General features: G+C 53.2%; 1 protein-coding gene and 1 long non-coding RNA gene across 9 annotated transcripts in view; both read right to left on the bottom strand.

Annotated features, from left to right (window-relative positions):
- Positions 1-2722: 2722 nt before the first annotated feature.
- TMEM161A (transmembrane protein 161A) lies at positions 2723-10157 on the bottom strand. Of its 2 annotated transcripts, XR_015279248.1 has the most exons (13): positions 10059-10133; positions 9226-9329; positions 8618-8698; positions 8433-8530; positions 8193-8349; positions 7830-7981; positions 6349-6409; positions 6078-6221; positions 5405-5518; positions 4568-4742; positions 3928-4024; positions 3097-3456; positions 2723-3005 (listed from the first exon to the last, which is right to left on the bottom strand). XR_015279248.1 is itself a non-coding variant. In XM_086863098.1 (12 exons), the coding sequence occupies exons 1-12, from the start codon at positions 10059-10061 to the stop codon at positions 3200-3202; spliced, it is 1443 nt and encodes a 480-aa protein (XP_086719224.1). In that variant the 5' UTR covers positions 10062-10157; the 3' UTR covers positions 2723-3199. The 2 variants fall into 2 exon arrangements, 1 of the variants encoding a protein (XP_086719224.1); XM_086863098.1 differs by having other exon boundaries at positions 2723-3456; positions 10059-10157.
- Positions 10158-13781: 3624 nt separating this feature from the next.
- LOC111940197 (uncharacterized) overlaps positions 13782-26311 on the bottom strand; it is a 41586-nt gene continuing 29056 nt past the window's right edge. For all 7 annotated transcript variants that reach the window (XR_015279168.1, XR_015279167.1, XR_015279172.1 and 4 more), the window contains 2 exons: positions 21752-21892; positions 13782-13984 (listed from right to left, as the gene is read on the bottom strand). This is a non-coding gene — a long non-coding RNA (uncharacterized LOC111940197). The remainder of the gene's footprint in view (positions 13985-21751; positions 21893-26311) is intronic.

Raw genomic sequence — 26311 nt, 5'->3', positions numbered from 1 at the left:
GCTGACTTTTTTTGGGCTTTTTGGGGGGGGTTTTGGGGCTTTTTGGGGGCTGTTTTTGGGGCTTTTGGGGGGCTTTTTGGTGACTTTTTTGGGGCTTTTTGGGGGGCTTTTTGGGGACTTTTTTGCGGCTTTTTTGCGGCTTTTGGGGATTTGGGAACTTTTTTGGGGCTTTTGGGGACTTTTTTGGGGCTTTTTTGGGGGCTTTTTGGGGGTTTGGGAACTTTTTTTGGGCTTTTTGGGGCTTTTGGGGACTTTTTTGGGGCTTTTTGGGGGCTTTTTTGGGGGGCTTTTTGCTGACTTTTTTGGGGCTTTTTGGGAGGCTTTTTGGGGCTTTTTTGGGGCTTTTGGGGGTTTGGGAACTTTTTTGGGGCTTTTGCTGACTTTTTTGGGGGCTTTTTGCTGACTTTTTTGGGGCTTTTTGGGGGCTTTTGGGGATTTGGGAACTTTTTTGGGCTTTTTGGGGCTTTTGGGGACTTTTTGGGGGTTTTTTGGGGTTTTTTTGGGGGCTTTTTGCTGACTTTTGGGGGGCTTTTTTGGGACTTTTTTGGGGGCTTTTTTGGGGGACGTTTTTGGGTCTTTTTGGGGACTTTTTTGAGGCTTTTGGGGGCTTTTTTGGGCTTTTTTTCCCAAGCCTTTTCCAGCCACATTCCAGGCCCGGGGTGACAGCAGGGACAGCTCCCAGAGGCTCAGCCTGGGATGAAACCTGGCTGGGATTTTGGGGTAGAGCTGCCCCAAAAATCTTCCCTTCCCCGGCTTTGGGAATCGCCCACCCGCTGTGGGTTTTGATCCAGAATTCCCCTCTGCTCCAAGCGGGAATTCCCTTCTGCTCCAGGGGATCCCGTCTGGGATAAAACAGGGTGGGAAAGGATTCCCAGGAAAACAAACCCCAAACCCAGGAAAAACGATCCCAAAACCCAAGAAAACAGACCCCAAACCCAAGAAAATAAATCCCAAACCCAAGAAAACAAGAAAATAAATCCCAAACCCAAGAAAACAAGAAAATAAATCCCAAACCCAAGAAAACAAGAAAATAAATCCCAAACCCAAGAAAACAAGAAAATAAATCCCAAACCCAAGAAAATAAACCCCAAAATCCAGGAGGACAAACCCCAAACTCAAGAAAACAAACCCCAAAACGCAGGAAGACAAACCCTGGAAAACAAATCCCAAACTGGGGAAAACAGACCCGAAAACCAGGAGAACAAACCCAGGAAGACAAAACCCCAAACCCAGGAAAACACAGACCCCAAACCCAGGAAAGCAAACCCCAAAACTCAGGAAAATAAACCCAGGAAAACAAACCCCAAACCCAGGAAAATAAACCCCAAAACTCAGGAAAACAAACCCTGAACCCAGGAAAACCGATCCCAAAATCCAGGAAAACAAACCCAAACCCAGGAAAACAAACCCAAACCCAGGAAATCAAACCCCAAACTCAGGAAAATAAACCCCAAACCCGGGAAATCAAACCCCAAAGCCAGGAAATCAAACCCCAAACTCAGGAAATCAAACCCAGGAAATCAAATCCCAAATCCAGGAAATCAAACCCCAAACCCAGGAAATCAAACCCCAAACTCAGGAAATCAAACCCCAAACTCAGGAAATCAAACCAGGAAATCAAACCCCAAACCCAGGAAATCAAACCCAGGAAATCAAACCACAAACTCTGGAAATCAAACCCCAAAGCCAGGAAATCAAACCCAGGAAATCAAACCCAGGAAATCAAACCCCAAAGCCAGGAAATCAAACCCCAAACCCAGGAAATCAGAGCCAGGAAATCAAAGCCAGGAACTCGCCCCCCAAGCCGAACTCACCCCCCAGGCTCGGCGGCTGCCGAGGGCCGGGAGCGGCTCCCCCGCTGCCCGCGGCGGTGTCGCGGCCCGATCTGTCACTGTCGCCGCCGGGCCGGGTCACCCGTCTGGGCAGCTCCCGGGGGAGGCTCCGTCTGCGTGCCTGGCTCCGGCCCTGGCAACGGGCCCGGGGACAGGGGACACGCCAGAGCCACCGGGGCCTGGGGACACGCCAGAGCCACCGGGGCCTTGGGGACACGCCAGAGCCACCGGGACAGAGCCACCGGGGCCCGGGGACACACCAGAGCCACCGGGGCCCGGGGACAGGGGACACACCAGAGCCACCGGCACAGAGCCACCGGGGCCTTGGGGACAGGGGACACACCATGATGAGGAGGAGGATGAGGAGGAGGAGGATGAGGATGATGATGAGGAGGAGGATGATGATGAGGAGCAGGAGGATGATGAGGGGCAGGATGATGAGGAGGAGGATGATGATGAGGATGATGATGAGGAGGAGGATGATGATGAGGAGGATGATGATGAGGAGGATGATGAGGATGAGGAGGATGAGGAGGAGGAGGAGGATGATGATGATGATGAGGAGGATGATGATGATGAGCAGGATGATGATGAGGAGGAGGATGATGATGAGGAGGATGATGATGAGGAGGATGATGAGGAGGAGGATGATGATGAGGAGGAGGAGGAGGCTGGATCAGCCCCGTTAACCGCGGCCCCAGCGCCGCAGCCTCTCCCGGGGCCCAGGGGGAATTAAAAGCATTACAAGGCATCAAACAGGATCAGAGCCCCGTCCCTTCCTCCTGTGACCACCCACCGCGTGCTCACAGGGACCCCGGCCCTGTCCCCGTGTCCTCTCCCGCGTCCCCAGCCCCGGGGCGATGCTCAAAGCGTTTGGGGACACCGAGAGCGGCTTTTGGGTGACAAAGTGGTGTCACTTGTTTATTGTGCAGCAGCCACCCCCGAGGCTGCTGGGCCTGAGGGGGTCACAGACCCTACAAAACCCCCCCAGCCCAGGGAACACCCCAAAATCCACGCTGGCCGCTCCTGGGTGTCCCCAGCGTGTCCTCCTCGCTGGAGTGTCCCCAGGAGGGGCAGGCACAGCGGTGACACCGCCACAAACCCCGTCCTGGTGGCACCGATGTCCCCAGGCATGTCCCCAGAGCAGGACACCGATGTCCCCAAAGCAGGACACTGATGTCCCCAGGCGTGTCCCCAGAGCAGGACACCGATGTCCCCAGGTGTGTCCCCAGAGCAGGACACTGATGTCCCCAGAGCAGGACACCGATGTCCCCAGGCGTGTCCCCAGAGCAGGACACCGATGTCCCCAGGCGTGTCCCCAGAGCAGGACAGCCAGCTCCGGCCGGGCTCTGACCAGTCCCTCCCAGTCAGGACGCGGCCAGGTACTGGTGGAAGTAGAGGCCGAAGAGGCTGGTGACCACCTGGCAGGCGGCCACCCACCAGGTGAGGAAGGAGAAGAGTCCTCGGAAGAAGAGGGGGGTGAAGATGCAGCCCAGGACCCCCGAGATCTCCTGCACCACCACCTGCACGTCCTCGCCAGCCTCGCCCTCGGGGCGTGCGGGGACCAGCGGCGCTGCTGGGGACACGGCGGGGGGCTCGGGGTACAGCCCCCAGGAGTGCTGGCCTGTGGGACAGGGGACAGCTCTGGGGGGCTCTGTGGGACAGGGGACAGCTCTGGGGGGCTCTGTGGGACAGGGGACAGCTCTGGGGGTCTCTGTGGGACAGCTCTGGGGTCTCTGTGGGACACAGGGGACAGCTCTGGGGGTCTCTGTGGGACAGGGGACAGCTCTGGGGGTCTCTGTGGGACAGGGGACAGCTCTGGGGGTCTCTGTGGGACAGGGGACAGCTCTGGGGGTCTCTGTGGGACACAGGGGACAGCTCTGGGGGTCTCTGTGGGACACAGGGGACAGCTCTGGGGGTCCCTGTGCCCCAGCCCCAAGTTTGTCCCCACTGTGAACCCAAACAGAACCTCAGGACAGAACCTCGGGATGTCCCGAGCCGGGAGAGGTGGGAACAACTCCCTGACTTCCCAACCACCTCCAGGCTCCCCCTGCCCACCCCAAAGCCCCCCAGAGCCCCGGCGCCCCCTCCTCACCCAGCGTCTTGAGCAGCAGGGCGCAGTGCAGGCTGAGGATGACGGGCCCCAGGTACTGCAGGCTCACCACGGACACGTAGCAATAAATCCCGCTGATCTGAATTCCGGCAATGCCTTCAGGGGGAGCCCCGGCCCCGACCCCCGACACCGACCCCGGCCCCCGGCCCGACCCCCGACCCCGGCCCCGGCCCCCGGCCCCGACCCCCGACCCCGGTTCCGACCCCCGACCCCGGCTCCCGGCCCGACCCCCGACCCCGGTTCCGACCCCCGACCCCGGCTCCCGGCCCGACCCCCGACCCCGGTTCCGACCCCGACGCCGACCCCGGCCCCGACCCCCGACACAACCCTCGACCCCGACCCCGGCCCCGGCCCCGGCCCCGACCCCCGACACAACCCCCGACCCCGGCCCCGGCCCCGACCCCCCGGTTCCGACCCCCGGCCCCGGCCCCGACCCCGACCCCAGCCCCGGCCCCGACCCCGGCCCGAACCCCCGGCCCCGACCCCCGGCCCCGGTCCCGACCCCCGGCCCCGACCCCGATACCCCACTCCGACCCCGACCCCAGCCCTGGCCCCGACCCCCGACCCCGACCCCCGACACAACCCCCGATCCCCGGTTCCGACCCCCGCCCCGCTTCCCCACCTTCTGCTGGATCTCCAGGGCCGGGATGCGCCCGGCTTCCCTCCGCATGTGCCGCACCCAGCGCGGGGCCAGCGCCAGGTAAGCCTGCAGGTGGTGGCGGGTCCCCAGCAGGCGCAGCAGGGCCAGCGCCACCACGGCCCAGAGCCGCGCCGTGTCGTAGGACGAGTGTGACAGGCTGGGGACACGGCACGGGCTGGCACCGGGATGGGGGCACGGACCCCCACCCTGCCCCACGGGGGACACGGAGGGGACACAGAGGGGACATGGGGGGACACAGAGGGGACACAGACCCCCACCCTGCCCCATGGGGGACACAGAAGGGACATGGGGGGACACGGACCCCCGCCCTGCCCCACGGGGGACACGGAGGGGACACGGAGGGGACACGGGGATGGGGGACACGGACCCCCACCCTGCCCCATGGGGGGCACAGAGGGGACACAGAGGGGACAAAGAGGGGACACGGGGATGGGGGGCACAGAGGGGATACAGGGGATGGGGGGACACTGGGGTCACTGAGTGACCAGGGCACGTTGGGGTCATTGGGGAGGTTTCTGGGTGTCACAGGGGGTCACACAGGGGTTTCTGGGGGACACTGGGGGACACTGGGTGTCACAGGGGGTCACACAGGGGGACACACAGGGGCTCACGGGGGTCATTGGGGGTCTCTGGGTGTCACAGGGGTCACAGGGGTCACTGGGTGTCACAGGGGTCACACAGGGGTCACAGGGGTCACACAGGGGTCACTGGGTGTCACAGGGGTCACACAGGGGTCACAGGGGTCACACAGGGGTCACACAGGGGTCACAGCGGGGTCCCCCCAGGTGTCCCACTCACATCTGCAGCGCCTGCTTGCCCAGCGGGGCCTGCAGCAGGAAGTCCCGGGAGAGGGGCCTGACCCACATCAGCACCACCAGCACCGGCGCCACGAACCCCACGTGCAGCAGGAGCCTGCGGGACTGCCACTGCCACCGACCCCACACCGACCCCAGAGACCCCACAGGGACCCCAGAGACCCCACAGAGACCCCACAGGGACCCCAGAGAGCCCAGAGACCCCAGAGACCCCACAGGGACCCCAGAGACCCCACAGGGACCCCAGAGACCCCACAGGGACCCCCTGCTCCTCCCCTCCCACCCCAAACTTCCCCCAGAGCCAGGGGGTCCTGGTACCGAGCCCTTCCTCCCTCCCTCCCTCCCCAGGTGTTCCTCATTGTCCCCAGAAATCCCCAGGTGTCCCCATTGTCCCAGGTGTCCCCAGGTGTTCCCCAGGTGTTCCCCATTGTCCCCAGGTTGTTCCCCATTGTCCCCAGGTGTTCCCCAGGTGTCTCCAGGTATTCCCCAGATGTCCCCAGGTGTTCCCCAGGTGTCCCCAGATGTCCCCAGGTGTCCCCAGATGTCTCCAGGTATTCCCCAGATGTCCCCAGGTGTTCCCCAGATGTCCCCAGGTGTTCCCAGGTGTCCCCAGGTTGTTCCCCATTGTCCCCAGATGTCCCCAGGTGTCACCCAACTGTGTCAGGGGTTTGTCAGCCGCCATCCTGAGGGCGTCCAGGTGTGTCTGTGCCAGGCGCAGCCCCGGGAAGGTCAGGCAGGCTCCCAGGAAGGAGCACAGGGCCACCAGCCCCAGCTTGAAGCCCAGCTTGGCCAGGGGCAGCCTGGGGACACAGCGGGGACAGTGGCGGGTGGCTGTCCCCGTGCCCGGCCGCTTCCTAACCCAAACTTGCCAAAATCCACCCCAAAACGGGGCTCTGGCCCCCCCCGGCCCCCCCGGCCCCGACTCACGTCCACTCCCAGCCCCGGGGCTTCAGGATGGGCTCCAGGTTTGTGGTGACTCCGGCCAGTCCTGCGGGAGTGACCATGGGGAGTGACCATGGGGAGTGACCATGGGGAGTGACCATGGGAGTGACCATGGGGAGTGACCGGGGAGTGACCATGGGGAGTGACCATGGGGAGTGACCGGTGAGTGACCATGGGGAGTGACCATGGGGAGTGACCATGGGGAGTGACCGGGGAGTGACCATGGGGAGTGACCATGGGGAGTGACCATGGGGAGTGACCATGGGAGTGACCATGGGGAGTGACCATGGGAGTGACCGGGGAGTGACCATGGGGAGTGACCATGGGGAGTGACCATGGGGAGTGACCAGTGAGTGACCATGGGGAGTGACCATGGGGAGTGACCATGGGAGTGACCATGGGAGTGACCGGGGAGTGACCATGGGGAGTGACCAGTGGGAGTGACCATGGGGAGTGACCATGGGGAGTGACCATGGGGAGTGACCGGTGAGTGACCATGGGAGTGACCATGGGAGTGACCATGGGAGTGACCATGGGGAGTGACCATGGGGGAGTGACCATGGGGGAGTGACCATGGGGAGTGACCATGGGGAGTGACCGTGGGGAGTGACCATGGGGAGTGACCATGGGGAGTGACCGTGGGGAGTGACCATGGGGGAGTGACCATGGGGAGTGACCATGGGGAGTGACCAGTGAGTGACCATGGGGAGTGACCATGGGGAGTGACCGGTGAGTGACCATGGGGAGTGACCATGGGGAGTGACCATGGGGAGTGACCGGTGAGTGACCATGGGGAGTGACCATGGGTGAGTGACCATGGGGGAGTGACCAGTGAGGAGTGACCAGTGGGAATGGGGAGTGACCCCTGTGAGTGGTGTGACCCTCCACGAGTGGGGAGTGACCCCCTGGGGATGTGGAGTGACCCCAGAGTGTGGAGTGACAGCTGTGAGCAGGGAGTGACCACTGTGAGTGAGGAGTGACCCGCACGAGTGAGGAGTGACCCCTGAGGAGTGACCCCCACGAGTGTGACCACTGAGTAAGGAGTGACCACTGGGAGTGGGGAGTGACCCCAATGAATGAGGGGTGACCACTGAGTGAGGAGTGACCCCTGTGAGTGACAAGTGACCCCCACGAGTGTAAGTGACCACTGAGGAGTGACCCCTGTGAGTGCGGAGTGACCCCTGTGAGTGAGGAGTGACCGCTGTGAGCAGGGAGTGACCCCCACAAGTGAGGAGTGACCCCTGAGGAGTGACCACCATGAATGTAAGTGACCACTGAGTGCGGAGTGACCCCTGTGAGTGCGGAGTGACCCCTGTGAGTGCGGAGTGACCCCTGTGAGTGCGGAGTGACCCCTGTGAGTGAGGAGTGACCACCATGAATGTAAGTGACCACTGAGTGCGGAGTGACCCCTGTGAGTGAGGAGTGACCCCCACCACCACCCCCAGCGCCCCGTCCCCGTCACCCACCGGCCTCCAGGCCGAACTCCAGGTACTCCTCGCGCACCACCAGGGCCACCATGGCGAGCAGGAGGAAGAAGAAGGCGAAGGTGAGGCACACCGAGCGCTCCCCGCCCTCCTCCGAGCGGAAATAATGCCGCATCACCATGAAGAAAACCTTGCTGCAGGGTTGGGGACGGCGTCAAGGTAAACCAGGGACACCACAGGGACCCCCAGACCCCTCTGAGACCCCCCAGACATCACCACGAACCACCCCCAGCTGCTCAGCGGGGTGAACAACCCGTGAAATCCGCTTTTACGGAGGGAGAATCCCGCCGGAGGGGGGGGTCCCTCTTCTGCCGGGTCCCCCCAGATAAAATCCCCTCGGGATACACGGAGAAGACGACGCTCAGCAGGCACCAGAGGACGCCCAGGTTGGTCTCCCTGGAGGGGCTGACCAGGCAGAAATATCCCTCGCTGAAGACGTAGACGGCGCTGGCGTAGACGGCGAAATCCACGAACCACTGGTACTCCAGGAAATAGCGCAGCACTGGGGACCCGCGGGGACACGTCACCGCGCTGGGGACGCGCCACCGCCCTGGGGACACCCCCGGGGGGGGCACGGGGAGGTACCCAGAGCGTCCACGGCGGTGATGGGGCTGGTGTCCAGCCGCAGGTCGATGTCGCGGGGCACGGACAGGGGTTTGTCCTCGCTCGGCCCGTTGGTTCTCCTGCGGGGAAAGCGGCAGCTGGCAGCTCCCCGCGGACGGGGTGGCACCGGGGGATGTCCCAAAGGTGCCGGGGTGAGCCGGGCTGACCTGTCCCTCCTGCTCTTGGGGCGCTGCTTCCCGGCCAGGGCGCAGAGCTCCTCGTCCGAGGGGTGCTTGTACCTGTACAGGCTGTGGGGACAGCGGGGACACGGCTGGGGGGTCACGGGGGTGGGGTCACAGGGGTGGGGTCACAGCTAGGGGGTGTCCCCAGCAGGGTCACAGGGGTGGGGTCACAAGGGTGGGGTGTCCCCAAAGGACAGCGGGGTCACAGGTGTGGGGTCACAGGGGTGGGGTGCCCCAGTGGGGAGTCACAGGTGTGGGGTGTCCCCAGGGGGGTGCAGGGTGTCCCCAGAGGTGTCACAGGTGTGGGATGTCCCCAGGGGGTTGCAGGGTGTCCCCAGGGGTGTCACAGGTGCAGGGTGTCCCCAGAGGGGTGCAGGGTGTCCCCAGGGGGGTGCAGGGTGTCCCCAGGGGTGTCACAGGTGCAGGGTGTCCCCAGGGGTGTCACAGGTGCAGGGTGTCCCCAGGGGGGTGCAGGGTGTCCCCAGGGGTGTCACAGGTGCAGGGTGTCCCCAGGGGGGTGCGGGGTGTCCCCAGGGGTGTCACAGGTGCGCGGTGTCCCCAGGACGCCCCAGGGGACAGGGCCAGAGCCGTACCTGCCATTGCAGAGCAGCCAGCGGGCGAAGGAGCAGTGCGGGGCCATCTTCTGCATCAGGCTGGCGGCCAGCAGGGTGACCACCACCTGCACCCCCATCACGGCCTGCCAGGGACACCGAGGGCTCAGCGGGCGCGGGGGGACACGGGGGGACACGGGGGGACACGGGGACACCCCCGCCGTGCAGGCTGTCCCCAGCTCTGTCCCTGCTGGGGGATGCCCCGGGTGGGGACACCGGGAGGTGACGCTCGACAGGACAGGACAGGACAGGACAGGACAGGACAGGTGGGAAAACCCGCGGAGGGACCCCCGGACACGGGCACTGTGAGACCCCCGGGCTGGGACCCCCGGCCCCGAGCACTGACCCCCGGACACGGGCACCGTGAGACCCCCGGGCTGAGACCCCCGGCCCCGAGCACTGACCCCCGGACACGGGCACTGTGAGACCCCCGGGCTGGGACCCCCGGCCATGGTCACCATGAGACCCCCGGCCATGGGCACCGTGAGACCCCCGGCCATGGGCACCGTGAGACCCCCGAGAACTGACCCCGGCCATGGTCACCGTGAGACCCCCGGCCATGGTCACCGTGAGACCCCCGAGCTCGGACCCCGGCCATGGTCACCGTGAGACCCCCGGCCATGGTCACCCCGGGACCCCCGGGCTGGGCCCCCCTAGACGCGCACTCCCCGGGCAGCCAGGCCATGCGCCCCCCGCTCAGAGCCCTCTCCGGGGCCGTCCCCTCGCAGCCCCGCTCGGAACCCCCCGGTCCCGCCCCGCTCCGGTCCCGGTCCCGGTCCCGCCCCGCTCCGGTCCCGGTCCCGGCCCGTGCCCACCATGCCGGGGGTCAGCGCAAAGGCGCCCGCAGGAAGCCACGCCCCAAAAGCCACGCCCCTCCCTCCAACCAATCCGCGCTCTCTTTCCCTTTAATTGGCAGATTGTTGACCAATGAGAAGGCGGCTGTGGGAGGGGGGCGGGCTCTGCGCGGCGCGCGGTTCCGCTGGCGCGGCCTCCCCGGAGCGCCGGGACCCGGGTTCGAGTCCCGGCTGCGCCCAGCCCGCGTTTCCCTCCCGGGCTATCGATAATATCGATAATAAATCATATCCGCGTGTCTTCCCTCATCCCCGCCGTGGGATAACCCGGGAGCAACGCCCGGGACCCACCACAGCGGCTCCTGCACTCCCCCTCCTCAGCCGACCCGCACAGACCAGACTCCACTCGGGGAAATTAATTTCATTTATTACCAATTAAAGCAGAGCAGGATAATGAGGAATCAAACGGAATCTCGGTGCCAGGACCCAAATCCTAGTGTCGGGACCCAAATCCCGGTGCCGGGACCCAAATCCCGGTGCCGGGACCCAAATCCCGGTGCCGGGACCCAAATCCTGGTGTCGGGACCCAAATTCTGGTGTCGGGACCCAAATCCCGACTCCAGGACCCAAATTCCGGTGCTGGGACCCAAATCCCGACTCCAGGACCCAAATCCTGGTGCCGGGACCCAAATTCCGGTGCCGGGACCCAAATACCGACTCCAGGACCCAAATCTCGGTGCCAGGACCCAAATCTTGGTGCCAGCACCCAAATCTCAGTGCCGGGACCCAAATCCCGGTGCCGGGACCCCAATCCCGGTGCCGGGACCCAAATCCCGGTGCCGGGACCCAAATTCCGGTGTCGGGACCCAAATCCTGGTGTCGGGACCCCAATCCCGGTGTCAGGACCCCAATCCCGGTGTCAGCACCCAAATCTCAGTGCCGGGACCCAAATCCCGACTCCAGGACCCAAATCCCGGTGCCGGGACCCAAATCCCGGTGCCAGCCCCCCAATCCCGGTGCCAGCCCCCCAATCCCGGTGCCGGGACCCAAATCCCGGTGCCAGCCCCCCAATCCCGGTGCCAGCCCCCCAATCCCGGTGCCGGGACCCAAATCCCGGTGTCGGGACCCCAATCCCGGTGCCAGCCCCCCAATCCCGGTGTCAGGACCCCAATCCCGGTGCCAGCCCCCCAATCCCGGTGCCAGCCCCCCAATCCCGGTGCCGGCCCCCCAGTCCCGGTGCCAGCCCCCCAATCCCGGTGCCAGCCCCCCAATCCCGGTGCCGGCCCCCCAGTCCCGGTGCCAGCCCCCCAGTCCCGGTGCCGGTGCCCGCGCCCCGCCGGGATGTTGGGGAATTCCCGCCGCTCCCCGAGCGCTCGGCTCGCCGGTCCCGAGGGGTTGCCATGGATATCGATCTCCCTGGAGACGGGATGTCGCTTCCCACTAGATGTCGCTTCCGCCCGTGCCCGGAGCATCCCCCGAGGGTTTGGGGTACCCGTTTTTGTGAGAGACACCCCAAAACACCTCCCCACGCCAGCACAGAGCGGCTCCTCCTCCTCCGACGTGATGCGGTGCCGAAAATCCCCGAAATTCCCCCAAAACCACCCAGTCCCGGCTGGCAGAGCCCGGGGAAGGAACCTGCTCCATCACCTTCACCCCGGTCATCCCAAAACCCCCCAAAAACACCCCAAAATCCCCCCGGCTTGCCAAAAAAGCGGCACCTCGGCCCCTCCGGAACGAATGCGGAGCCCCAGGAGCGTCTGAGCCCCCACAGCGCCGCTTTCAGCTCGGCCGGGCCACAAAAAACCCCCGAGGGAAGGGTGGAAGATGGATGCCCGAGCACCCCCAGCCCCGCCGGCCTCCCCCGGGGACACAAAAGCCGCTTTGAGGGTTGATTTTACAGCGCTGCCCCGATTAGCATCAGCAAAGGGAGCGCCCGCCGCGGGATTCCGCAAATTCACCCGCTCGGGCCGTCCCCAAATACCCCCCAAAAAAAAAATCCCAAAAAAAAAAACAACTCCTGGAAAAGGGAACATTTCCAACATTCCCATCCCAGCCGGCTCCGCGCTGCTCTCCCAGCTCATCCCGGGATAAGGGGGGGGGATTCGGTGGCCGTTTATTCCCCCCCCTCTCCCCAAAGCCTGGCCAAAACAAAACCCCAAAGTTTCCCGTGGCGCACAAAGGCGGCGGCCGGGCATTGTCCCGGGGCTGCATCGCATTACCCGGGCCCGGCGGAGAAATCACTCGTATTTCACGCTCCATTGAGCAGCTGCCTGTATATATTTTCTGTGTTGCACTTTTAGCATGACAAAAGGAGAGGGCCTGTGAACTCCTTGCTCTTCAGACCTCTCCGACACGTCCCCCGAGCGGAGCCCCCCTCGGTTAGCATAACAAACTGCCACGCTTCCCCTCCCGACTTTTTCCCTCTTTTTATTGGTTTTTTTTTAATTTTTTATTTTATTTTTTTTATTTTTTATTTTATTTTTTAAATTTTTAATTTATTTTTTATTTATTTTTTAATGTATTTTTATTTATTTTTTATTTATTGTTTAAATTTATTTTTTATTTATTTTTATTTATTTTTTATTTATTGTTTAATTTATTTTTTATTTATTTTTATTTATTTTTTATTTATTTTTTAATTTATTTTTTATTTATTTTTAAATTATTTTTTAATTTATTTTTTAATTTATTTTTATTTCTATTTTATTTTTTATTTATTTTTATTTATATTTTATTTATTTTTTTAATTTGTTTTTCTATTTATTTTTATTTTATTTTTATTTTTATTTTTTTTTTTTTCCTATTTATTTTTATTTATTTCCTATTTATTTTTATTTCCTATTTATTTTTATTTATTTCTTATTTATTTTTTATTTATTTCTTCTTTATTTCTTCTTTATTTCTTCTTTATTTTCTTCTTTATCTTTATTTTTTATTTATTTTTAATTTTTGTATCTAGTTCTAACTTATTTATTTATTTATTTATTTAAGTTTTTATTCCATTTTTATTTATACTTATTTATTTATTTTAATCTTTATTTTCTTTCTTTCTTTCTTTCTTTCTTTCTTTCTTTCTTTCTTTCGCTCTTTCTTTTTCTCTTTCTTTTTCTTTTTCTTTTTCTCTTTTTCTTTTTCTTTTTCTTTTTCTTTTTCTTTTTCTTTTTCTTTTTCTTTTTCTTTTTCTTTTTCTTTTTCTTTTTCTTTTTCTTTTTCTTTTTCTTTTTCTTTATTTCTTATTTATTTCTTATTTACCTACCTGTCCCCAGCCTGTCCCAGTTGTCCCCAGCCTGTCCCCAGCCTGTCCCCAGCCTGTCCCAGTTGTCCCCAACCTGTCCCTGACCTGTCCCCAGCCTGTCCCAGTTGTCCCCAGCCTGTCCCAGTTTTCCCCAGCCTGTCCCTGACCTGTCCCCGTTGTCCCCAGCCTGTCCCAGTTGTCCCCAGCCTGTCCCAGTTGTCCCCAGCCTGTCCCAGTTGTCCCCAGCCTGTCCCAGCTGCCAGGACGGAACCGAGGAGAGGAAAAGGGAGCGAGGCCGTGGTGTCACCTCCCTGTCCCCCCCTCCCCCGTGTCCCCCTGCCCTAAGGGACAGGAATTGTCCCCTCCGGGCTGTCCCATCCCCTCACCCCCTCCGCGGGGCCCGGAGAGGAAAACTCCATTTTTTGGGAAGGAAACACCCCCAAACACGGAATTTCACAGGTTTGGGGAGATCCTGCAAGAAAAAGGGACAAAATTCCATTTGAACACCGGGCTGGGAGATTCCAACACTTTTTAATGCTCCGGAATTTCTTCCTCTCGGTGGCTCTGCGATGTCACCTCGCTGTCACCTGGCCCAGGTGGGACCCTCTGAGCTGCTGATTTGGGACAGGACGGATCAATCCCTCCCCCTGGCTGGGAATTCCGGGATCCCGGGATCTCTCGCTCCCCTGGAGCCCACGGTGTCCACTCCGGTCACCTGAAGGGACAAAGTGGCGTCAGCCCAGGGAGGAGCGGGACAGGTCCCCAAGGGCCACCAGGGAGGTGACAGTGTCCCCAGCACCCCAAATCCCTTCCCGAGTCCTTCCCGCTGTCCCCGCAGCCGCTCGGGGACATTCCAGAGGGACAGCGGGGATTTGGGGTCAGGGTGCCACCGGGGCAGGTGACAATTTCACCTCCCCCCGCATTCCCGGGAATGGGGACAGGCGGTGGCAGCTCCCGCTCGTGTCATTGTCACTGCTGGTGGCCTCGGGGGGACTCGGTGTCCTGGCCAGGGGGGACGGTCAGCCAAGGGCTCGGACAGAGTCCTGGGGATGGACAGGGATGGACAGAGGGATGGGGATGGACAGAGGGACAGGGATGGACAGGAATGGACACAGGGACAGGGATGGACACAGGGATGGACAGGGATGGACAGGGATGGACAGGGATGGACAGGGATGGACACAGAGACAGGGATGGACACAGGGATGGACAGGGATGGACAGGGATGGACAGGGATGGACACAGGGATGGGGATGGACAGAGGGACAGGGATGGACAGGGATGGACAGGGATGGACAGGGATGGACACAGAGACAGGGATGGACAGAGGGACAGGGATGGACAGGGATGGACAGGGATGGACACAGGGATGGACACAGAGACAGGGATGGACAGAGGGACAGGGATGGACAGGGATGGGGATGGACAGAGGGACAGGGATGGACACAGGGACAGGGATGGACAGGGATGGACACAGGGATGGACACAGGGATGAACAGGGATGGACAGGGATGGACAGAGGGATGGACAGAGGGATGGACATATGGACACAGGGATGGACACAGGGACAGGGATGGACAGAGATGGACAGGGATGGACAGAGGGATGGACAGGAATGGACACATGGACACAGGGATGGACACAGGGACAGGGATGGACAGGGATGGACACAGGGATGGACAGGAATGGACACATGGACACAGGGATGGACAGAGGGACAGGGATGGACACACCCAGTGTCACTTGCTGTCCCCAGGAATGTCCCTGCTCCCAATTCCCAATTCCCATCTCCCCCATTATCCCACGCTATTCCAGCCTCTCCCTCACATCCCTGCATGGCCTGAGCCCAAATTCCCTCATTAATTAATTGCTTGGGATCATTAATTAATTAATCATTAATTGAGGCGCCCCTGCACATTCAGCCCCTGGTGTTGTTTCAGGGATTCCATAAATCCCTGAAAATGCCTCTCCCTGCTGGTTCCCCCTGCCTGATTCCCAGGATCTTTGGGATTCAAATCCAGGGGAAAAGCTGGATCTGTTTAATTTGGGAATATCTGGATCCGTTTAATTTCGAAGTTTGGGATTTAATTTGGGATTTAATTTGGGATCTGTTTAATTTGGGAATATCTGGATCCGTTTAATTTGGGAGTTTGGGATTTAATTTGGGATCTGTTTAATTTGGGAATATCTGGATCCATTTAATTTGGGAATATCTGGATCTGTTTAATTTGGGAGTTTGGGATTTAATTTGGGATTTAATTTGGGATCTGTTTAATTTGGGAATATCTGGATCCGTTTAATTTGGGAGTTTGGGATTTAATTTGGGATCTGTTTAATTTGGGAATATCTGGATCCATTTAATTTGGGAATATCTGGATCTGTTTAATTTGGGAGTTTGGGATTTAATTTGGGATTTAATTTGGGATCTGTTTAATTTGGGAATATCTGGATCCGTTTAATTTGGGAGTTTGGGATTTAATTTGGGATCTGTTTAATTTGGGAATATCTGGATCCATTTAATTTGGGAATATCTGGATCTGTTTAATTTGGGAGTTTGGGATTTAATTTGGGATTTAATTTGGGAATATCTGGATCTGCTTCCAGGTAATTTTAACAAATAAACCAAGGAATTTAGGGCAGGAAAACCCGGATTTCTCATTTCTGGACATGCTGGAGATTTTCCTCATGGAATAACCAAGAACTCGAGGGGTTTTTGGGGCAAAACCAACCCAAAAAAAATATCCCCATTTTCCATGAGAGCCACTGGAATGTCCCGGACCCTCCCAGGGGAAAATCCCGGATTCAAAGCTGGATTTGGGGCACAACTCAGCAATTCCAGGAGGGAATAATCCCAGGAAAAATCCCAGGAAAAATCCCAGGGAAAAGGGGGGAATTGGGGTCTCCACTCCCTCCCTCGCCAGGCTGGGAACAGCTCGAGTGTCCAGGCGGGAATTCATTGAAATAAATTTCCATGGGGATTAATTCCGCCCATTCCCAGCGGGAAAACGAGGAGGATGAGGAGGCTCCTTCATCCCTTCCTTCCCACATTTGGGAATGTTCGGAGCCCCATCCCAAATTTCTGCTCTCGTGGTTGGAAATCCAAACCCTCCCAGAATTCCCGAATTTTCCAAGGGTTTCCCCCACAAAAAAATTCCCGTTAAGGAGGGAAATTTGGGATTTCCACGCTGGAAAAGCCGGGGATGGGGAGGGAATTTGCCTTCTCCGGGTTTTCCACGTGGATTTTTTTTTTTTTGGCAGCAAAAATCCACATTTTGGGCATAAAAAGAGGGATTTTGGGAAGGATTCTCCATCCTCACGGATCAGCTCTGCCATGGGGTGTCCCCAAATCCTTCCCCCAAAAACCAGGAATATCCAGGAGTGGGAAAAACCCCTCTTGGAACAATCCCCACCATCCCAAATATTCGGGAATCCCAGGAATTGCCAAATCCGTGCGGTTTTCCAGCTTTTCCAGCCCTTCTGGAGAGGATAAATTATAATTCCCTCCTATTTGATGGCACAAGAGCATTGAAAGGAGAAATTTGGGGATTTGGGATTCAAATTCCCGGGATGAAGAAATCCGGGATGGGGAAACGCTCGGAAACAAGAGGAGCAACGGAATTTTTTGGGTCAAATTAGGGGGAAAAAAGGAGAATTAAACCAAATTCTGGGCATGGAAAATCTGGGATTTCCGTTTTTATTTCGGAAAAGATATTTCCAAAAATTATTTTTTCAAAAAATTTCCATTTTTTTTTAATTTTGGTTTTTAATTTTGAAAAGGAAAAATATCCTTCCCATCCGGGTTTTCCCGATTTTTGAGTATTCCAGGTCATTCCCAGCTCCCAGTGCCCTGTGGTTGGGAAATGTGGGAAAAATGTGGGAAAAATGTGGGAATTGGGCTCATTTGCATAAATTTGGAGCTTTTTAAAGCAGCCTGGGAATTCCGAGCTCGCAGGAATTGGGATTTTTTTAGGGATATCCTAAATTTTTTTGTTTTTTCCTGGAAAAGCTCTGCTGGCTGCTCACCTGTCCCCAGGTAAAGCCACGGGGGAAGGCTCCAAATATTCCCAAAATAATAATAATAATAATAATAATAATAATAATAATAATAATAATAATAATAATAATAATAATAATAATAATAATAATAATAATAATAATAATAATAATAATAATTATTATTATTATTATTATTATTATTATTATTATTATTATTATTATTATTATTATTATTACAATGACAACAACAATAACAATAATTATATTATTTATAATAATTATAATAACAACAATAATAACAACAATAATAAAAATAAAAATAAAAATAAAAATAAAAATAAAAATAAAACAAATAATAATAATAAAACTCAGAAGAAAAAAATATTAAAACAAAAACCAACAAAAATTAGAAATGGAGAAATAAATAAATGAACAGATAAATAAAGGCATTTTAAAATAAATCAATTAAAGTAAATCAATTGGAATCAATCAATCAATTGAAATAAATCAATTGAAATCAATCAATTGGAATCAATCAACTGAAATAAATCAATATAAATCAATAAATTTAAATAAGTAAATTTTAATAAATACATAAATTTAAATAAGTAAATAAATAAATAGACAACATGTCAAATAAACAAATAAAATAAAATCAAAATTAATGAAATAAAGTTTTTTTTTCAAAGGTATTTTAGGGGAAATCCCTGTGCCTCAGTTTCCCCCTCCTCAGTGCCCGCTTTGCTCAGGCCGAGCTTTATTAAATTTGAGATTATAAAAATGAATCCATCATTAAAAAAAAGTTTAAATTAAAATGAATTAAAAAGAAATGAATAAAGGAATAAATGAAGGAATAAATAAGGGAATAAATAAAGGAATAAATAAAGGAATAAATAAGTAAATAAATGAATAGATAAATGAATAAATGAATGAATAAATGAATGAAGAAATAAAATAAAGTAAAATAAAGTAAAATAGAATAGAATAAAAAATAAAATAAAATAGAATAGAATAGAATAGAATAAAAAATGGAATAGAATAGAATAGAATAGAATAGAATAAAAAATAGAATAGAATAGAATAGAATAGAATAGAATAGAATAGAATAGAATAGAATAAAAAATAGAATAGAATAGAATAAAAAATAAAATAAAATAAAATAAAATAAAATAAAATAAAATAAAATAAAATAAAATAAAATAAAGTAAAATAAAGTAAAATAAAGTAAAGTAAAATAAAGTTAAATTAAATTAAATTAAATTAAATTAAATTAAATTAAATTAAATTAATAAAATTAAATTTAATAAAATTAATTTTAAAAATATTTAAATTTAAAATAAATAAATAAAATTTTCCGGCCTATAAAGAAAAAAAAAAAAAAAGGAAAATTTGATGAGAAGTGAAAAATAAAACTAAAATATAAAAATCCAGGGGAAAATCCCGGTTAGGAACCACCTCTGACCTTGACCCCCCGCGGCAGCTGGGCCGGAGCTCAATGGGAGCTTTGTCCCCTCCCGCCGGCCCCGGGCGGCCCCGTCGCTCCCAATAATATTTATGGATCCTCCGGAGTCACCTTGTCCCCCTCTCCCGCATCCCAAGGCTCCATCCAGAGGGATTTATGGCATTTCCAGCTGCTTTCGTCTCCTCTGGGCTGCCAGAGGATTTTTTTTTCTCCTATCCCGTTTTTTTTTTTTTTCCCCATCCCAGTTATTTTTTTTTCCTCTTTTTTTTCCCCAAAAAATCCCAATTTTAAACCTCACAGGTGAGGGGGATTTTCCTGCTTTTCCTCCTCCTTTTTTTTTTTTTTTTCCCCTCAAAAACTCTCCTTGATTTAAAAGCGAACACAGGGCAGAATTTTCCCATTTTTCTCACTTTTCCCAACTTTTCCAAAGCTCTTAAATCATGGAAAAGTGGAAAAAAAAAGGCAGCGCTGATTTGTTTAAAATTAAATATTACATTTAAATTTGTTGAATTTCGTTTCTCGCTGTTCAATTCCTTAAAAAATAAAATAAAAAAAAAAATCCAAAAAAATTCTGGATTTCCAGCTGGGAATATTTTCAAATCTTTCTTCCAGAGGCCACCCAAAAATTGGGAATTTGGGATCTGTCCTGAACCCACGGAAGTGCCCGGGAAGCTCCTCGGTATTCCCTGCTCCAAAGGAGATGATTTGGGATTATTTGGGATCAAATAATAATAAAAATAATAAAAATAATTAGCCAGGTGAAAAACCTCAAGATTTTGGGAGAAAGGGAAGAATCCAAATTTGGGAAATGACCCAAATTTTCTGGGATTTGGAAAATCCTAAAAAAAAAAACCGCAAATTTTCCATGAATAAAATCAAGAAGGGCTGGGGGTGAATCCAAGTTTTGGTTGAATTATCCCAAATTTCCCCCGAAAAAAAAAACCCCAAAAAAACAAAAGGAGTTGTGGATTTTTGTGGGTGGGAAATGAGGTTGGGATTGTTGAAATTCCCACATGGAAAAAGGCCGGGAATTCTTGGTTTGGATCAGACGGGAATCGGATCCTTCCCCGTTTCCTGGGGGGAAAAATCCAGCCCGGAAAGGCTCCAAAGGCTCATCCCGGCCATGAATCCTCCTCCAGTTTTTGGGGATTTGGGATTTTGGGGCTGTTTCTGTGCATTCCAGGAGATCTCCCAGTGACCCAAACTGGGCTTTTTTTCCCGGTTTTTCCATCCTTTTCTGACGGATCCGCCGGGTTTTGTGCTGGTTTGGTGCTTCCTGATGGGAATGGGGCTGGGAATGGATTCTGGGATGTCTCCAAAGCTCCCTGCCTGGAAAATCCTCCTTTGGGGCTGTCCTGGAGCTGTGGGATCCAGGGATTTTCCTCTGGGCTGGGTGGGAATTTCATCTCCTGACCCCAAACACCGCACGGGAGAGAGGAGGAGGAGGAAGAGGAGGAAGGATGGAAAGAGCCGCAGAATTCCCGGTGATTCCCAGCCGGGAGCAGCTCCAAGCTCAGCCCCCAGGGGACCGAATCTTCCCCGGCGTCTCCTGCTCTCCCAGAGCCACTTCCAACCTTTTTCCAAGAGGAAAACGCTGGATTTTCCTCCTCTTCCTCGGCTGGGAAGGGCTTGGGGCGTCCTGCCGAGCTGTGCCTGCCTCTTCCCGGGGGAAGATCTCTCCTGAAAATCTCTGGCAGCTTCCAACGGCTCCTTCCTTGTCCCATTCCCTGTCCCATTCCTTGTCCCATTCCCTGTCCCTTTCCTTGTCCCATTCCCTGTCCCTTTCCTTGTCCCATTCCCTGTCCCATTCCCGGTCCCTTTCCCGTTCCCCATCCCGGTCTTTTTGGGGTCCATTTCCCAATCCCATTCCCAGTCCCTTCCCTGTCCCATTCCTGATCCCATTCCTGATCCCATTCCCCGTCCCATTCCTGATCCCATTCCTGATCCCATTCCTGATCCCATTCCCTGTCCCATTCCTGATCCCATTCCTGATCCCATTCCCTGTCCCATTCCTGATCCCATTCCCTGTCCCATTCCTGATCCCATTCCTGATCCCATTCCTGATCCCATTCCCTGTCCCATTCCCTGTCCCATTCCTGATCCCATTCCTGATCCCATTCCCTGTCCCATTCCTGATCCCATTCCTGATCCCATTCCTGATCCCATTCCCTGTCCCATTCTCTGTCCCATTCTCTGTCCCATTCCTGATCCCATTCCTGATCCCATTCCCTGTCCCATTCCTGATCCCATTCCCTGTCCCATTCCTGATCCCATTCCTGATCCCATTCCCTGTCCCATTCCTGATCCCATTCCCTGTCCCATTCCTGATCCCATTCCTGATCCCATTCCTGATCCCATTCCTGATCCCATTCCCTGTCCCATTCCTGATCCCATTCCTGATCCCATTCCCTGTCCCATTCCTGATCCCATTCCTGATCCCATTCCTGATCCCATTCCTGATCCCATTCCCTGTCCCATTCCCACTCCCCTTTCTCCAGGGCTCCTCCAGGGAAACGCTGCCTGACACGGCCCCGGAGCAGCAGCAGAACAATCTGGAATGTCACCTGTGTCACCTGTGTCAGCCGTGTGTCGCCTGTGTCACTCTTGTGACCTGTGTGTCACCTGTGTGACCTGTGTGTCACCCCTGTCACCCCTGTCACCCCTGTCACCCGTGTCACCTGTGTCACCTGTGTGACCTGTGTGTCACCTGTGTGTCACCCTGTCACCTGTATCAGGTGTGTGACCCCATCACCTGTGTGTCACCCGTGTCACCTGTGGCATCCATGTCACCTCTGTCACCACTGTCATCCATGTCACCTGTGTGACCTGTGTGTCACCTCTGTCACCCATGTCACCTGTGTCACCCGTGTGACCTGTGTGTCACCCCTGTCACCTGTGTGTCACCTGTGTCACCCCTGTCACCTGTGTCACCTGTGTCACCTCTGTCATCCATGTCACCCCTGTCACCTATGTCACCTCTGTCACCTGTGTCACCCGCGTCACCTCCCTCCTTTCCCAACGCACCATGGGAAGAGCCGGGGGTGAGGATGCGATGCCAAAACCCCGGGATTTTTCAGGAAAAGCTGGAAAACCAGAGCTCCTTTTCCAGCGTTTGCTCTCCGTGCAGGGCGGGGCCACGGGGCCGTGGAATGTTCTGGAAACACCCTGGGTAAATCCAAGCGGGAAACACGGATTTAACCACAAAACAAAGAGTTAAAAAAAACCCAAAAAAACCCTCAAAACACCACCAGGACGAGCTTGGGACCTTCCCCGAGCTCCCAAAAACCCCTGGGGAATCTCCCAGGAGCGATCCCAGGATCGACCTCGTCTCCAGCTCGCCAAGCTCGGCATAATTATGGGGAAAATCACAAAACCCCAAAAAAAACCCCTCAAAACACCACTGGGACAAGCTTGGGACCTTCCCTGAGCTCCCAAAAACCCCTGGGGAATCTCCCGGGAGCGATCCCAGGATCGACCTCATCTCCAGCTCGCCGAGCTCGGAATAATTATGGGAAAAATCGCAAAAACCCCAAAAAACCCCTCAAAACACCACTGGGACGAGATTGGGACCTTCCCTGAGCTCCCAAAAATCCCTGGAGAATCTCCCGGGAGCGATCCCAGGATCGACCTCGTCTCCAGCTTGCCAAGCTTGGCATAATTATGGGGAAAATCACAAAAACCCAAAAAAAACCCCTCAAAACACCACTGGGACAAGCTTGGGACCTTCCCTGAGCTCCCAAAAACCCCTGGGGAATCTCCCAGGAGCGATCCCAGGATCGACCTCGTCTCCAGCTCGCCGAGCTCAGAATAATTGTGGGGAAAATCGCCGCGCACACGCTGAGCTCCGTAATTATCCGCCTCGTGTGCCAGGCTCGCCCTGCCCCCAGCACCTCTTGATTATGATGATGGTGGCTAATTTCATCCTCCTCATCCCGGGCATCTGGGCCCCCACCTGCTCTGAATATGCAAACGCCGCTGATTTGCTCCTCTCGGGGCCGTGGGGCAGGCGGGGAGGGGGAACCCGAACAAAGAAACCCCACAAAGAAACGCTCCCGGCGTTCCCCCAGCGGGGAAATGTCGGGATTTTGGCCTAGTGCGGGGGTTTTAGTCCAAAATATCGGGATTTTCCTCCAAAACGTCGGGATTTCGGCCTAGTGCGGGGGTTTTAGTCCAAAATATCGGGATTTTCCTCCAAAATATCGGGATTTTCCTCCAAAACGTCGGGATTTTGGCCTAACATGGGGGTTTTAGTCCAAAATATCAGGATTTTCCTCCAAAACGTCGGGATTTCGGCCTAACCACGGGGGTTTTAGTCCAAAATATCGGGGTTTTCCTCCAAAATATCGGGATTTTTGCTTAACGGGGGGGGGTTTACTCCAAAATGTTGGGATTTTGGCCTTATGGAGGGGTTTTACTCCAAAATATCAGGATTTTGGCCTAACAGGGGGAGTTTCACTCCAAAATGTCGGGATTTCGGCCTAACAGGGGGGGGTTTACTCCAAAACAGGGTGATTTTCCTCAAAAACATCGGGATTTTGGCCTAACACGGGAGGGTTTTACTCCAAAACATCGGGATTTTGGCCTAACGGGAGCGTTTTACTCCAAAATGTTGGGATTTCGGCCTAATGGGAGGGGTTTTACTCCAAAATGTTGGGATTTTGGCCTAACGGGGGGGGGGTTTACTCCAAAACATTGGGATTTTTCTCCAAAACATCGGGATTTTGGCCTAATGGGGGGATTTTACTCCAAAATATTGGGATTTCGGCCTAATGGGGGGGGTTTTACTCCAAAACATCGGGATTTCGGCCTAAAAGGGGGGGTTTACTCCAAAATGTTGGGATTTCGGCCTAACATGGGAGTTTTACTCCAAAATGTTGGGATTTTGGCCTAATGGGGGGGCGGTTTTACTCCAAAATGTTGGGATTTTGGCCTAATGGGGGGGTTTTACTCCAACATGTTGGGATTTTCCCAACCCCGCGGCCGGATTTTCCCTGTTTTCCGCCATTCCCGCCTCCCTGCTGCCGCCGTTTGGGAATCGGCTCCTCGGGGAGGCGTCGGTCCCGCCGGGGCCGGACAGACGGACGGAAGGACGGACGGGCTCCAGATGGGGATGGTGCCAGAGGCAGATGCTGACGGGCAGCGCAAACAAGGGCTCAGACTCCTGCTAATTCCCGCTGGCGTTTTTAAGCCCTCGCCATCCTCCCCCTCTGCTTTTCCCACCCTTTTTTCCCATCTCTCCCTCAATTCTGAGCGCTCTCTTTATTTTATTTTTAATTTTTTTCATTATTATTATTATTATCATTATTATTATTATATTAATATTATTATATTAATATTATTATTTTTTATTATTATTATTTTCTTAATCCATAGAAATTATTCAGAGGAATGAAACCTTCGGAATAACGCTGGGACCAGCTCAGGTGTCTCCTTCCCTCCTTCCTTCCTTTCCCACCACCGATTTATTTATTAATTAATAAAAAAATCAAATAAAATATATAATTTTTTTTTCCTTTTTTTTTTTTAATTTTTTTTTTTTTGTTTCCCAGCTATGGAAGAAAATTGTGAATGGAAAAGGAGGAAGCTGGGCTGGATTAGAGACACGGCCGAGGCGAAACAAAAGGAAAAATAGAGAGAAAAAAAATCATCCTCACTTGTTTTCCTTTGCCGTGGGGAATCCACGTGGGAAGGCGGGGAAAAAAAATAGGGGAAAAAAAAAAAGTGGGAAGAGGAGAGATAAATCTTGCCTGGAAAAGATTTTTGGGAGATTTAAGCCCTGCCCTTCCTTCTGCTGCCCACCTGGATGGAAAACAGGGATACAGGGATGCTCAGGGAATCCTTTGGGATGCCAAATAATCGAGTTTTCCCCCCTTTTCCTCCACGGTTTTTAGGATTTTCCCCCTATTTTTCCCCCTCCCTCTCGGGTTTATTTTCTCCCCTGCTCTGCACATCCTCCTCTTCCCTCTCCTCCGTTCCCTTTTCCCTCTCCCTGCTGGATTTTCCCTCCCTGGCACCGGGAATTTCGGTGGCATTTCCTCGTTTTTTTTATCTCAGGCCGAGCTGGAAATTCCACCCGGTGAGAAACCCAGGAATTCATCCCGAAATTTCCCTGCTCCAACACGGTCTGCCCACAGAGGATCCAGGGTTAAAAAATAAATCCCATTTCTCCTCGATTTCCACCCAAAGGGAAGCTCCGTGGCCGTCAGCGCGTCCTATGTAGGTCAGAGTCAGGAATCCGGGATTCCGGCTGGGATTAAACCCCGGGAGCTTCTTCCCAGTGCCGGATAATTAAATATATTGGATATAAAAATAAATATCCACACCCCACCGCCATGAATATCAATATAATCCACACCCCGTGCGTTTGTATATTTATATATTTATAATTCTAATTATCGTTCCAGCCTGTTTTCTCGTTTCAGGTGGATTTTTGTGTCGCCCTGGAATTTATTCCTCTTCGGATATTCCAAATATTCCCGGTTTTAAACAAAGCAATCCCAGCAACTCTCCCAGAAAACACCCGGGGGTTTTTCTGCTGAGTTCCCACAGAGTATTCCCAAATTTCCTTCGTTTGTTTTATGAGGAAAGCGGGGGGAAAAAAAAAGGGAAATATTTTCCTGATAAATATAGATGTATATAAAATATCTCAAAGAGATTTCTTTTTCCCTGTGCAGATTCCTTTTTTTTTCCAGGGTTTTTCCAGGTTCTAAACATCCCCTGGCTCAGGTGGATAAATCCCAGCTTGGGGTGAGTGGACGGACACTGGAAAAATGTGGGGAAAAAAACTTTAATTCCCAGTTGAAAAAAAAAAAATCTTATTTTTTGCAAGTTGGAATCTCCTTCAATCCTCAATTCTTTCCCAAAATCCCCAAAAAAACCCTGGGGGAAATCCCAAAAAAAGCTTCACCCACCCCTGCCCATCCAAGAGCAGCAGCAGGCCAGGAAATAAAACTGGAATATTGGGAATTTGAAGATCAGAAAAGCTCAAAACTTTTTATTTTTAATTATTTTTAGGGAATGAATTTGGGATCCATTTCCTGCTTTTGATTTGGGTCGAAATCCCGGATTCGGATCCGCTCCAATCCCTGCGGATTTTTTGGGTTTTTTTGGGAGGGGATGAACGTCCACAACCGTTGGCCAAGGATGGAACCAGCGGGAAAAGGGATGGGAAGGAGCTGGATTTAATTGGGATTCAGGAAGAGCTCTGGGGGCAGAGAGGAGAGAGGGGAATGGTGGAAAAATTGGGGGAAAATTGGGAGAAATTTGGGGGGAAATTGGGGAAAAATCAGGGAAGAATTGGGGGAAAAATGGAGGAAAAATTGGGGAAAAATTGGGGTAAAATTGGGGGAAAGTTGGGGGAAAATTGGGGAAAATTGGTGAAAAATGGTGGAAAAATGGGGGAAAATGGTGGAAAATTGGGGGGAAAATGGGGGAAAACTTGGGGAGATATTGAGGAAAAATTAGAGGAAAATTGGGAGAAAGTTGGGGGAATTGGGGAAAAAAACGGGGGAAAATTGGGGGAAAAATGGGGGGAAAAATAGAGGAAAATTTGAGGGAAAATTTGGGGGAAATTTATGGAAAAAA

This window comes from Cyanistes caeruleus, chromosome 25, assembly GCF_971803275.1.
Source record: "Cyanistes caeruleus chromosome 25, bCyaCae1.hap1.1, whole genome shotgun sequence".
NCBI classification, from domain to species: domain Eukaryota; kingdom Metazoa; phylum Chordata; class Aves; order Passeriformes; family Paridae; genus Cyanistes; species Cyanistes caeruleus.
The sequence above is the reverse complement of the archived record's forward strand: the minus strand, read 5'-3'. Positions and strand labels throughout refer to the sequence as shown.